The following is a 13,266-nucleotide window of genomic DNA, read 5'->3' as shown; positions in this document are numbered from 1 at the left end:
ACATCGACAGATTTTGTACCTTGTCGGCTCAGGGATTCAAGCTAACAACCTTTTGGATACTGGCCCAATGCTCCATTCGCTACATACCTGCCATCCAGTGTATAAGAGTCTATTTTTCTTATTCATCTTCATTTATTAATAGTGCACACACCTCCTTTTCTATGACACACATTGATGTTAGTTTAGTTTATTTAAATTGCTCATAATAAATTACAACAAACTAGAAGAAGAAAGATACGTACATGTATCTATTTGGAATTTCCTTCAGCGATTCAGAGGTTTGTTTTTATTAGACACTATGGATGAATGGTTTTGGGGAACATCGTGGTAGAGTTCAGTGAACATTTTCCCTCTACATGCTCACTTCTACCTTCATCATTCATTTTCATTTCTTCTCGGAAAATGAAACCTGGCAAATATATTGTGTGTGTACAGCCCAACAAAGCAATCTCCTAAATCAACATTTCACATATCACTGAGTGTATGGGATGGTAAGACTCATGCTCAAACGGTGCTGTACACAGTAAGACTACGCACAAAGGTCCATCTTCTTTACTACAGCCGTCCTGATGTTGCTGTTTTGGACTAGCCCATCACCGTAGCATTGACCCAGGCCCTCAGGGCCTCTCGGAGAGATAAGAATCCTTCTGCTTCCTCTGAAGGCTGGGTGTGGCTCGGACCTGCCGCACAGAGAGATAGCCAAAGGCCGTACAGATAACAATTTAACAGGTCCAGGCATTATCTGTCCCCACACAAGGCCAAGGAATGGCTGGGGCTCTGGGCTGGGGCTGGGGCTGGGGCTGGGGCTGGGGCTGGGGCTGGGGCTGGGGCTCTGGGCTGGGGCTCTGGGCTCTGGGCTGGAGCTCTGGGCTGGGGCTGGGGCTGGGGCTCTGGGCTGGGGCTCTGGGGCTGGGGCTCTGGGCTGGGGCTGGGGCTGGGGCTCTGGGCTGGGGCTCTGGGGGTGGGGCTCTGGGCTGGGGCTCTAGGGCTGGGGCTGGGGCTGGGGCTCTGTGCTGGGGCTCTGGGCTGGAGTTGGGGCTCTGGGCTGGGGCTGGGGCTCTGGGCTGGGGCTGGGGATGGGGCTGGGGCTCTGGCCTGGGGCTGGGGCTGGTGATGGGGCTCTGGGCTGGGGCTGGGGCTGGGGCTCTGTGCTGGGGCTGGGGCTCTGGGCTGGGGCTCTGGGGCTGGGGCTCTGGGCTGGGGCTGGGGCTGGGGCTCTGTGCTGGGGCTCTGGGCTGGGGTTGGGGCTCTGGGCTGGGGCTGGGGCTCTGGGCTGGGGCTCTGGGCTGGGGCTGGGGCTGGGGCTGGGGCTCTGGGCTGGGCCCGGCGGAACTGTTGTCTTCTCTCAGGAAGTGAAGCTATTGAGAATTAAGTTGTGTGTGCCTCCATCCCATCCTGCGCATGGTGCACTACTTGTGTCTACCTATCTCCTTTGTAATCCTGTCTTATACTATAAATGTGTCCTTACATTTCTTATAAATGCGATGACATCCGTACCTTTGGTTGGCATGCACAAGGACTGACCAATGTGAAAGGACTGTACTGCGTAGTACTGCATATAGAAAAGTACTGGAAAGTGTACTAGTGTGACTTATGCAAGGGTTGAGAAATGTTCAAGTTGTGCTCATGTAAAGGTGACTATTAATCATTTGGAGCTTGCAAATACACCTTGGGAGCTAATGACCATACCCAGATAAGCACGTCATTTGTGGAAAACCTCTGGGATTACTGGCAGCACACCTATATACACCTTGGGAGCTAATGACCATACCCAGATAAGCACGTAATTTGTGGAAAACCTCTGGGATTACTGGCAGCACACCTATATACACCTTGGGAGCTAATGACCATACCCAGATAAGCACGTCATTTGTGGAAAACCTCTGGGATTACTGGCGGCACACCTATATGCACCTTGGGAGCTCATTGTATCCTAAAGGCATCCTGAGGCTTTCTTCTACGGACCATTTTTTTTGTCCTTCGCAAACATTAAGGTGGGGGTGGGGCTGGCATGAGGAGCTCAAGGCTTGTGTGCTTCAAAAGCCCAGCTCTCGAGAGTACGCACCAATCACGTTTCTCATTTGCTGATCCTAGTGTGAAGTGTGTGCTCAGTTCAGCGTAATGAGCTGAGGGCCGAGTGGTTTGGATATGTTCTAAGCAGTTTTCTTTCTTTCAAACACACTTATAGCCTTGTTACACACTGGGGCACTACTTTGTCAATAGCTCTGTCATCACAACCAATTCAATCTATACATTTGTGACTAAAAGGGAATGCCACCGTGCAGGTAAAAATATGTCGTTCCAAGCAAAGAGCCAATGACAACCCTCCCCTTCCCTCCCATGATGAGTAAGGGTCTTGTTTCTAAAAGATTTATGAGCAAGGCACTCTGTGTACAAAGTTCATGCAGCTGCAGACTGCGAAACTGAGCAAACGGTTAACTGGGGGCGAAGGAGAGAAAATTAGACTTAGAGAAATGAGAGAGAGAGAGAGGAGAGAGAGAGAGAGAGAGAGAGAGAGAGAGAGAGAGAGCGAGAGAGAGAGAGAGAGAATCTCCTGACTTGGGCTGCAAATGTGGGGCAAGAGTACATGCTTGTACAGCTGAATAGCAAGAGTGAATATTTTTATAGAGAAAGTAGACATAACATCTTTGACATTTTCCTCAGCTCTCAGTGAATTCCATCACTCACAGGATGACAGACACATGTTGGTAGCCTGGTGGTTGGAGCGAAAAGTTGCTGGTTCGTATAGCTGAGCCGACAAGGTGAAAAATGTGCCCTTGAGCAAGGCACTTGAACCAAATTTTCTCCAGGGGTGCCGTACTACTATTGCTGACCCTGTAAAACAACACAAATTACTGCACCTATCCGGTGTATGTGACAATACAACATATTTTTGTTGTATGTATTTTTTAAATATAATATCCCTCCTGGATTTGATGGAGGCAAATGAGTAACACTGGATACAACAACAAAATGTAACTGTGAAATTATTTTTGCCAGAATGGCTGCAGGGGCAGTAATGAGTAGCTTGGATGAAAGGTCCCCAGAGTAAACGGCCTGCTCCTCAGTTCCAGTTGCTAATATATTCATATTATTATTAGTATTGGATAGAAAACACTCTGAAGTTTCTAAAACTGTTTGAATGATGTCTGTGAGTATAACATAACTCATATGGTCGATTTTCAACCCAGCCCCTATTTAATACACAATGGGATATTGGTTATGTTGCACCTCCTAAGGCTTCCACTAGCTGTCAACCGTTTTTAGAAACTTGTTTGAGGATTCTACTGTGAAGTGGGACCGAATGAGAGGGGATTGAGTCAGAGGTCTGCCAGCAGTCATGCGCTGGTCACGCGCATTTCACATGAGAGGTATCTCCCGTTCCTTTGCTTTTCTGAAGACTAAGGAATTCTCCGGTTGGAATATTATTGAAGTTTTATGTTAAAAACATCCTAAAGATTGATTCCATACATCGTTTGACATGTTTCTACGGACAGGAACTGAACTTTTTGACATTTCATCTGGAACTAGGGAACATGCTTCATGATTTTGGATTTGTTTACCAATCGTGCTAACAAAAGTAGCTCTATGGACATAAAAGATGGACATTATCGAACTAAATCAAACATTTAATGTGGAACTGGGATTCCTGGGAGTGCATTCTGATGAAGATCATCAAAGGTAAGTAAATATTTATCATGCTATTTCTGACTAATGTTGACTACCCAATATGGTGGATATCTTTTTGGCTGCTTTGTTGTCTGAAAGCTGTACTCAGATTATTGCATGGTTTGCTTTTTCCATAAAGCTTTTTGAAATCTGACACAGCGGTTGCATTAAGCAGAAGTGTATCTATATTTCCATGTCTAACAATTGTATTTTCATCGACATTTATAATGACTATTTCTATAAAATTATGTGGCTCTCTGCAATATCATTGAATGTTTTTGGAACTAGTGAACATAACGCGCCAATGTATACTGAGATTTTTTAAATATAAATATGCACTTTATCGAACAAAACATATATGTATTGTGTAACATGAAGTCCTATGAGTGTCATCTGATGAAGATCATCAAAGGTTAGTGATTCATTTTATCTCTATTTGTGCTTTTTGTGACTCCCCTCTTTGGCTGGAAAAATGGTTGTGTTTTTCTGTGACTTGGCGGTGACATAATCGTTTGTGGTGCTTTTGCTGTAAAGCCTATTTGATGGGATTAACAACAAGATTACCTTTAAAATTGTAAAAGATACATGTATGTTTGATGAATTTTAATTATGAGATTTCTGTTGTTTGAATTTGGCGCTCTGCTCTTTCAGTGGCTGTTGTCATATCAATCCTGTTAACGTGATTGCAGCACTAAGAAGTTTTTAAAAATATAGGATTTTGTCTTCTAAAGGGTCCTCATTTAACAACAATGCCATTTAACAATGACAGGATCGTTTAAAATATCCCAAAAATATTGGGAGGGATACACACGTAAGCTTTATGTATTCATGATGACTTTCTGGGGGTATCAGGGCATCGTTGAAAAGAGGTCCACATATTGAATTGTCATATATACTAAAATTCCCTAACAAAGGGCTGTAGGATAATGTTTGTGAAAGACTTTCATGGATAAGATCCCCCCATGATAGAATCAGGCCTGTGTGTGTGTGTGTGTGTGTGTGTGTGTGTGTGTGTGTGTGTGTGTGTGTGTGTGTGTGTGTGTACTTGTTCTTCTATCCTTGTGGGGACCTGATATCCCCAAATATTCCTACAAAGAATAGTAAAATAAGGAAAATTCTCCCTCGTGGGGAAAAAAGCTAATTTAGGGGTTAGGTTTAGGGTTTCAATTAGGGTTATTTATTTTGAACTCTTATTTAATTTAATCAGTTAAGATCAAATTCTTATTTACAACAACGCGGGGACGGGGCCTGGGATTAAGAATAACAAATAATATAAAAATACAAGACAAAACACACTTCGCGAGAGAGACACCACAAGACTAAATAAAGAGAAACCTAAGACAGCAACATAGCATGGCAGAAACACATGAAAACACAGCATGGTAGCAACACAACAATACCACAACATGGCAGTAGCACAACATGGTAGCAGCACAAAACATGGTACAAACATTTTTGGGCACAGACAACAGCACAAAGGGCAAGAAGGTGGAGACAACAATACAATCATGGGAAGCAACCAAAACTGTCAGTAAGTGTCCATGATTGAGTCTTTGAATGAATAGATGGAGATAAAACGGTCCAGTATGAGTGTTTGTTGCAGCTCGTTCCAGTCGCTAGCTGCAGCGAACTGAAAAGACGAGTGACCCAGGGATGTGTGTGCTTTGGGGACATTTAACAGAATGTGACTGGCAGAACGGGTGTTCTATGTGGAGGATGAGGGCTGCAGTAGATAGCTCAGATAAGGGGGAGTGAGGCCTAAGAGGGTTTTATAAATAAGCATCAACCTGTGGCTCTTGCGACGGGTGTGCAGAGAGGACCAGTTTACAGAAGAGTATAGAGTGAAGTGATTGGTGGGCAAATCTGATGGCCAAATAGTAAAGAACATCTAGCCGCTCGAGAGCACCCTTACCTGCCGATCTATATATTATGTCTCCGTAATCTAGCATGGGTAGGATGGTCATCTGAATCAGGGTTAGCTGTGGGGAAAGAGTGGCGATAACGATAGAGGAATTAAGAGTAGATTCAACCTTTGCCTGCAACTTTGATATGTGCTGAGAGAAGGACAGTGTACCGTCTAGCCATACTCCCAAGTACTTGTATGAGGTGACTATCTCAAGCTCTAAACACTCAGAGGTAACACATGTGGGGAGAGGGGCATTCTTCTTACCAAACCACATGACCTTTGTTTTGGAGGTGTTAGAACAAGGTTAAGGGCAGAGAAAGCTTGTTGGACTCTTTGAAAGCTTTGTTGTAGAGCGTTTAACACAAAATCTGGGGAGTGGCCAGCTGAGTATAAGACTGTTTCATCTGCATATAAATGGGTGACAGCGCTTCCTACTGCTTAAGCTACAGTTGAAGACGGAAGTTTACATACACCTTAGCCAAATACATTTCAACTCAGTTTTCCACAATTCCTGACATTTAATCCTAGTAAAAATTCCCTGTCTTAGGTCAGTTAGGACCACCACTTTATTTGAAGAAATGTCAGAATAATATTAGAGTGTGATTTATTTCAGCTTTTATTTCTTTCACTACATTCCCAGTGGGTCAGAAGTTTACATACACTCAATTAGTATTTGGTAGCATTGCCTTTAAATTGTTTAACTTGGTTCAAACGTTTCAGGTAGTCTTCCACAAGCTTCCCACAATAAGTTCCCACAATAAGTCCTGACAAAGCTGGTGTAACTGAGTCAGGTTTGTAGGCCTCCTGGCTCGCACACACTTTTTCAGTTCTGTTCACACATTTTCTATAGGATTGAGGTCAGGGCTTTGTGATGGCCACTCCAATACCTTGACTTTGTTGTCCTTAAGCCATTTTGCCACATCTTTGGAAGTATACTTTGCGTCATTGTCCATTTGGAAGACCCATTTGCGACCAAGCTTTAATTTCCTGACTGATGTCTTGAGATGTTGCTTCGATATATCCACATAATTTTCCAACCTCATGATGTCATCTATTTTGTCAAGTGCACCAGTCCCTCCTGCAGCAAAGCACCCCCACAACATGATGTTGCCACCCCCGTGCTTCACGGTTGGGATGGTGTTTTTCGGCCTGCAAGCCTCCCGCTTTAACCTCCAAACATAACGATGGTCGTTATGGTCAAACAGTTCTATATTTGTTTCATCAGACCAGAGGACATTTCTCCAAAAATTACGATCTTTGTCCCCATGTGCAGTTGCAAACCGTAGTCTGGCTTTTTTATGGTGGTTTTGGAGCAGTGGCCTCTTCCTTGCTGAGCAGCGTTTCAGGTTATGTCGATATATAGGACTCGTTTTACTGTGGATATAGATACTTTTGTACCTGTTTCCTCTAGCATCTTCACAAGGTCCTTTGCTGTTGTTTTGGGATTGATTTGCACTTTTCGCACCAAAGTACGTTAATCTCCAGGAGACAGAACTGTCACGTCTGCTCCAGCTCTTCCCTCCCCTGGCGCTTGAGGGCGTCAGGCTACCCTGCATCCCGCACTCCTGTCATCAATTACTCACACCTACCTTCCCTAGTCACACGCATCAGCGATATTGGCCTCACCTGGACTCACTCACTCATCTGTTTGTTTCCTCCCCTATATTTGTCAGTTCCCTGCTCTATTCCCTGCTGATGCATTAATTGTCTTTTGTTTTTGTTACCTGTTTGCTGATACTGTTCCTGTCTTCTTCCATGTCCGTTATTTATTAAATGTTTTACGCCCCGTACCTGCTTCGTCTCTCCAGCGCCATTCCATGTGACACAATATATCAGTCAACACACAAATCATCGGGGAGTACTGGCGTTCCTGGTTGGTATGGTGGCATCAGTTCTGGGTCACCACCGATGGAACCGGCGGTGCCTAGCCAACTTGTCGGGCTTCCATGCCCTAGCTGGCTCAAGAGGTTTCTTTGCCCCGGTTGGCTCGGATGGCGCCCAACCCACGTCGAGCCTCAGCCGGATCATCAGTTCTTGTTCGACCAGCCGGTCCAGGAGTTTTTTGTTTGTTTTTTGTTTTGTTGTTGACGTCGGGGTGGATTCCGCCGCCGATGGAACTGGGGGTGCCTAATGCATCAGCCGGCTCACCAGGCACTCACGCTCCTGCCAGTTCGTTGGGCTCCTAGGGGGGGGGGGGGGGGGGGGGGTACTCTCACGTCTGCTCCCGCTCTTCCCTCCGCTCTTCCCTCCCCTGGTGCTTGAGGGCACCAGGCTGCTCTGCATCACGCACTCCTGTCATTAATTACGCACACCTGCCTTCCCTTGTCACACGCATCAGCGATATTGGACTCACCTGGACTCACTCACTCATCTGTTTATTTCCTCCCCTATATTTGTCTGTTCCCTGCTGATGCATTAATTGTCTTTTGTTTTTGTTATGTCATGACGTTGCCCTCTTTGGGTACAGCAAGCCCCATCCCCCTCTCACTGTCTCCTACACCCAGGCTGCTGTGGTCAGAGAGAGGTCGTAAATTCCTGGAGGAGATTATCTCCTCATGGCCACAGTATAGAGACAGAGTGAATTTTCATAGAGAACAAAGGAAATTCTTCCACCTCACAGAACTTGAGGTCCGAACAACATTTATGTTCTGGAGAAGGTATCAAAGATTGGTGAAGAATCCAGCTACGAACTGGTCCGTTTGGCACAATTTTGTGAAACTCATTGGAGTCAATAAGGCCACATTACTGTAACGCTGTTTATGTAATAGCCTCAGATATGAGGTTTACATCTAATTGTTGTATAAGATAAATGAGTGAGGATGATACTGTTTGTAAAATGGTGTAATGTGATTTTGGACTGTTTAAAACTTGTTATGGCTGTAATCCCGCTAACGGGATCGATATGACAACTACCAGTGAAAATAGAGGGTGCCAAATTCAAACCACAGAAATCTCATAATTACAATTCCAAAACATTAATGTGTTTTATATCATTTTAAAGGTAATCTTGTTGTTAATCCCACCAAAGTGTCCGATTTCAAATATGCACTACAAACGATTATGTTAGGTCTCCAACAAACCACAATAAGCACAGCAATTTTCCAGCGAAATATAACATTCACAAAAAGCAGAAATAGAGATAAAATGAATCACTAACCTTGAATTATCTTCATCAGATGACACTCATTGGACTTCATGTTACACAATACATGTATGTTTTGTTTGATAAAGTTCATATAAAAAAATCTGAGTTTACATTGGCGTATTAGATTCACTAGTTCCAAAAAGTCATTTTGCATAGCCACATCGTTTCAACAGAAATACTCATCATAAATGTAGATGATAATACAAGTTATACACATGGAATTATAGATACACCTCTCCTCAATGCAACCGCTGTGTCAGATTTTTAAAAAAGTTCACGAAAAAAGCAACCCATGCAATAATCTGAGACGGAGCTCAGAACAGTAGCCAAATTAGCCGCCATATTGGAGTCAACAGAAACCAGAAAATACATGATAAATGTTTCCTAACCTTTGATGACCTTCATCAGAATGCAGTCCTAGGAATCCCAGGTCCACAATAAATGCTTGATTTGTTCGAAAATGTCTGTTATTTATGTCCAATTAGCTACTTTGGTTAGCGAGTTTGGTAAACAATTCCAAAGTCACAAAGCGCGTCCACTATAACGTGACGAAATGTCCAAAAGTTCCGACAGTCAGTAGAAACATGTCAAACGATGTACTGAATCAATCTTTAGAATGTTGTTTACATATATCTTGAATAACATTCCAACCGGAGAATTAGAATGACTTCAGATGACCGGTGGAACGCAGGTCCTTCCCCTGTGAACGCATGGTCAACTCGTGACAGTGGTGACTATTTCCTGTCTCATTCGACCCCCCTTCACATTAGAGTCATCAGACAAAGTTCTATTGACTGTTGACATCTAGTGGAAGGCATAGGAAGTGAAAACTCATCCATATCTCTTTGAAAATCTGCCTCCCCCAGAAAAAATACAAACAGGAAGTGGAATTTCTCAGGTTTTTGCCTGCAATATGAGTTCTGTTATACTCACAGACATAATTCAAACAGTTTTAAAAACTTCAGAGTGTTTTCTATCCAATACTAATAATATGCATATGAGACTGAGGAGCTGGCCATTTACAATGGGCACCTTTTCATCCAAGCTACTCAATACTGCCCCTGCAGCCATAAAAAGTTAATTCCCTAATTCCCTTTTGAGTTTAACTAAATCAGAGGACCGCCCATGAGCCCAGTTAGGATTGGGCATCCTGGGACAGGCCCTTTTCTGCAATTCCGAATAAAACCCCCACCTTGAGAATTTCTCAACAGACCATGTTGCTCTCAATTACAAGAGGACAAAGGTTGCAGACCAGCTTACCTCGATAACGAGAGGGCCAAGGTTTGAGACCAGACTACTGAATCTTTTAACCATCCCACGTGGTTAAACGCTTAGACTATCAATACCGACAGAATAAGAACAAGTCTTTGATATTAATTACTAGTCTGCAGCTAGGAATTCGGTATCATTGAACGCGAAGACTGACAACCGCCGAAACATCTGTCCATAAGGACATGAATGAATGTCACTCTGAACTATCCGTACTAACCACGACAGAGGGTGGACAAACTCTCCAACAGAAACAAACTTTTCACCAGAGACCCCGACGACACACTGAGCGTAAATATATATACAGTATATTGATTACAATTGTTCCCGAATGAGTGAGCGTTCATGTGCAAAGGATCAGCATTTCAAATTATCAACTGTGTGTTGTCTTATCTCAGTCGACCCCCTCTATCCTTTTGTACACCAAGCCGCATTTCTCCCACTAGGGAAACTCCGTTATCAATTCCTTGTAACTATCTACTGTTTGTTTATGCATTTATGTGAATGACTTAGTTAGTAAATAAATTATTTAAGACAATGACTCATAGTGAAGACTGGGTTCGTGCAACAATTTATGTTTGGAATGAGACTAATGTGAGCTAAAATAAATAATTAATTAATCAAAAGACTATTGATCAGATTTGAAAATATCTGAAGAGTTATATTAGGAAAATTATAACTTTGTAATCTGAATATTTTCCTTGGTGCCCCGACTTCCTAGTTAATTACAGTTACATGATTAATCAGTTTAATCGCGTAATAATAATTACAAAGAGTCATTTGATAAAGATTAATCTTCAGTTTAATGATGCCAAAGACACGACAGTTACCTGTTTGCTGATGCTGTTCCTGTCTCGTTCCATGTCCGTCATTTATTAAATGTTTTCTCTGCAGCGTCATTCCATGTGCCAAGAACGCGTCTCCTTCCTGAGCGGTATGGCGGCTGCATGGTCCCATGGTGTTTATACTTGTTTGTACAGATGAACATGGTACCTTCAGGCATTTGTAAATTGCTCCCAATGATGAACCAGACAGGTACACCTCCAAATGACTCAAATGATGTCGATTAGCCTATCAGAAGTTTCTAAGGCCATGACATAATTTTCTGGAATTCTCCAAGCTGTTTAAAGGCACAGTCAACTTAGTGTATGTAAACTTCTGACCCACTGGAATTGTGATACAGTGAATTATGAGTGAAATAATCTGTCTGTAAACAATTGTTGGAAAAATGACTTGTGTCATGCACAAAGTAGATGTCCTAACCGACTTAGCAAACTATAGTTTGTTAACAAGAAATTTGTGGAGTGGTTGAAAAACAAGTTTTAATCACTCCAACCCAAGTGTATGTAACCTTCCGACTTCAACTGTATGCTGTTGATTAAGGTTATGGGTTAGGCGTTAGGGTAAATAGGATTTTGAATGGAAATATATTTTAGGTCCCAATGAGGATAGAAAACCAAGTGTGTGTGTGCGCAGCTGTCAGAGGTACTGGGCACAAGCAATCTACTGTTTATTTAGCACCTCTCGGTGTAATTCAACATGGAAGGATATGAAGCCAATTCTGGCATTAGATCAAAATCCAATGCAACCGTTTTTATCTCAATATCAAACAATTTCTGGGTAACAATTAAGCACATTATTGTGATTGAAAATAATGAAAATTGTAAAAAATATTAACAAAAAAAGCTTCTTAGCAAAGAGCAATTTCTCAAGCAAGAATTTTGCTAGGATTGTTTGGGAGTGGTCTAAGTTTGGAGGGGAAAACTGAAACCTAGATGTTTTTGACAGAGGTTTGGAACTCTCTTTCTTATTGGTTTATTAACTAATTTAGCACCTGGTGATGGCATATGCTCAACTTCCAGTTGTTGAACAGTGTGTGAACAAAGCTGTAGCAAACTTTGAGACAAATCTTTGAAAACAAGATGCCAATACTTTGTTTTAAACTTCCTAAAGTGACTTTAATTGCTTTAAAACCAGAAGGATATATTAAACATAGGTGAGAAGTCTGCTGCACTACACCTATGGCCAAAATAACCCACTGACTCATTTCTAAAAGTCGTTGAATGTATTGACCTGGAAATAGTGCTCCTGAGTTCAAGAATGCACAGTATTGACGGTGCCAGAGCTGGTGGCCACCGAAAGGATGAGAGCGAGAGGCCCGGGACCAGTAGTTAAAGTTAAACTGGTTGTTCACCGGCTGAAGTAACATCTGAGGAGCAACCCAAAATGTTAGCGGGTGTTCAGCAGATCGGCCAAGTCCCACACAGATTGAATCATCGAACTCAACTTCAAAACGAGAGATCCTGGCTGGGAGAGATTTCTGAATATCAGGGAATGGATGTATGATGAACTGATCTTCTGATGCCAAGGGAGACCACAGAGGCCAGGGCGGGGGAGCTGGACCTGCAGATTTTGCACAGGAAAGCTGCGTAGTCCATAAGTGCTGAATTTTTTTTATTCAATTCACTGGAGCGTTAATGGACGGACAACTACAAACTGTACACTTAGAGCATCACTACTACAGTCCTTAAACCCTGACTTTATTTATTTGAATGAAACTCGTTTGCCTGGCGACTCCACTATTGACTTGAATTAATTGACTTGGTTATTCTTGGCTTGGACACAATCGAAACGTTCAAATTAAATCCCCTAAAGCTTCAGGTGGCTTTTTGTTAGGAACAAATGATTTGAACAATATAGATTGAACAATGTCGACAAGTCAATGGATGGAATAATTGGTGTAACTGCGTGTCACAATATTATTTGTTATATTCTCTTGTTGTTTACCATTCAATATTAAAATTGTCCTGTTCTACAAGGGGACAGCCACTTGCATGTGTAGTCTCTGTATGCTATATATATTTTTCTCTCTCTCTCACTCACTCACTCACTCACTCACTCACTCACTCACTCACTCACTCACTCACTCACTCACTGACATTTACTCCTGAGGTGCTGACCTGTTGCACCCCTACAAGCAATGTGATTATTATTATTTGACCCTGCTGGTCATCAATGAACATTTGAGCATCTTGGCCATGTTCTGTTATAATCTCCACCCGGCTCAGCCAGAAGAGGACTGGCCACCCCTCGTAGCCTGGTTCCTCTCTAGGTTTCTTCCTAGGTTCTAGCCTTTCTAGGGAGTTTTTCCTAGCCAAAATTTCCTAAATGTTCTGAGGGGGACCAACCAATCCTGTCGAGGTTAAAGAATGGGTTGTACATTTAGATAAATAGGGTGGTATACACCTCAAACTCATTCTTGAACGCAAAATGTAAT

The 13,266-nt window shown here is 42.8% G+C and overlaps 1 protein-coding gene across 1 annotated transcript; it reads right to left on the bottom strand.

Moving 5' to 3' along the window:
* Positions 1-585: 585 nt before the first annotated feature.
* On the bottom strand, positions 586-1,510 carry LOC139367300 (protein TsetseEP-like). The gene is made up of 3 exons (XM_071105523.1): positions 1,498-1,510; positions 755-1,339; positions 586-680 (listed from the first exon to the last, which is right to left on the bottom strand). Exons 1-3 carry the CDS (start codon positions 1,508-1,510, stop codon positions 586-588), a joined length of 693 nt encoding a protein of 230 aa, XP_070961624.1.
* Between the last annotated feature and the right edge of the window lie 11,756 nt (positions 1,511-13,266).

The sequence above is a fragment of the Oncorhynchus clarkii genome, chromosome 16 (assembly GCF_045791955.1).
Source record: "Oncorhynchus clarkii lewisi isolate Uvic-CL-2024 chromosome 16, UVic_Ocla_1.0, whole genome shotgun sequence".
Lineage (NCBI taxonomy): Eukaryota > Metazoa > Chordata > Actinopteri > Salmoniformes > Salmonidae > Oncorhynchus > Oncorhynchus clarkii.
Note: the sequence above shows the minus strand (reverse complement) of the source record. Positions and strands in the feature narration are given on the sequence as shown.

Bases quoted from the DNA above. Each gene is read 5' to 3' on its own strand.
- LOC139367300 (XM_071105523.1), bottom strand. The intron at 681-754 runs GTGTGGGGACAG...TCTGTGCGGCAG, and splicing joins CCCAGCCATTCCTTGGCCTT to GTCCGAGCCACACCCAGCCT.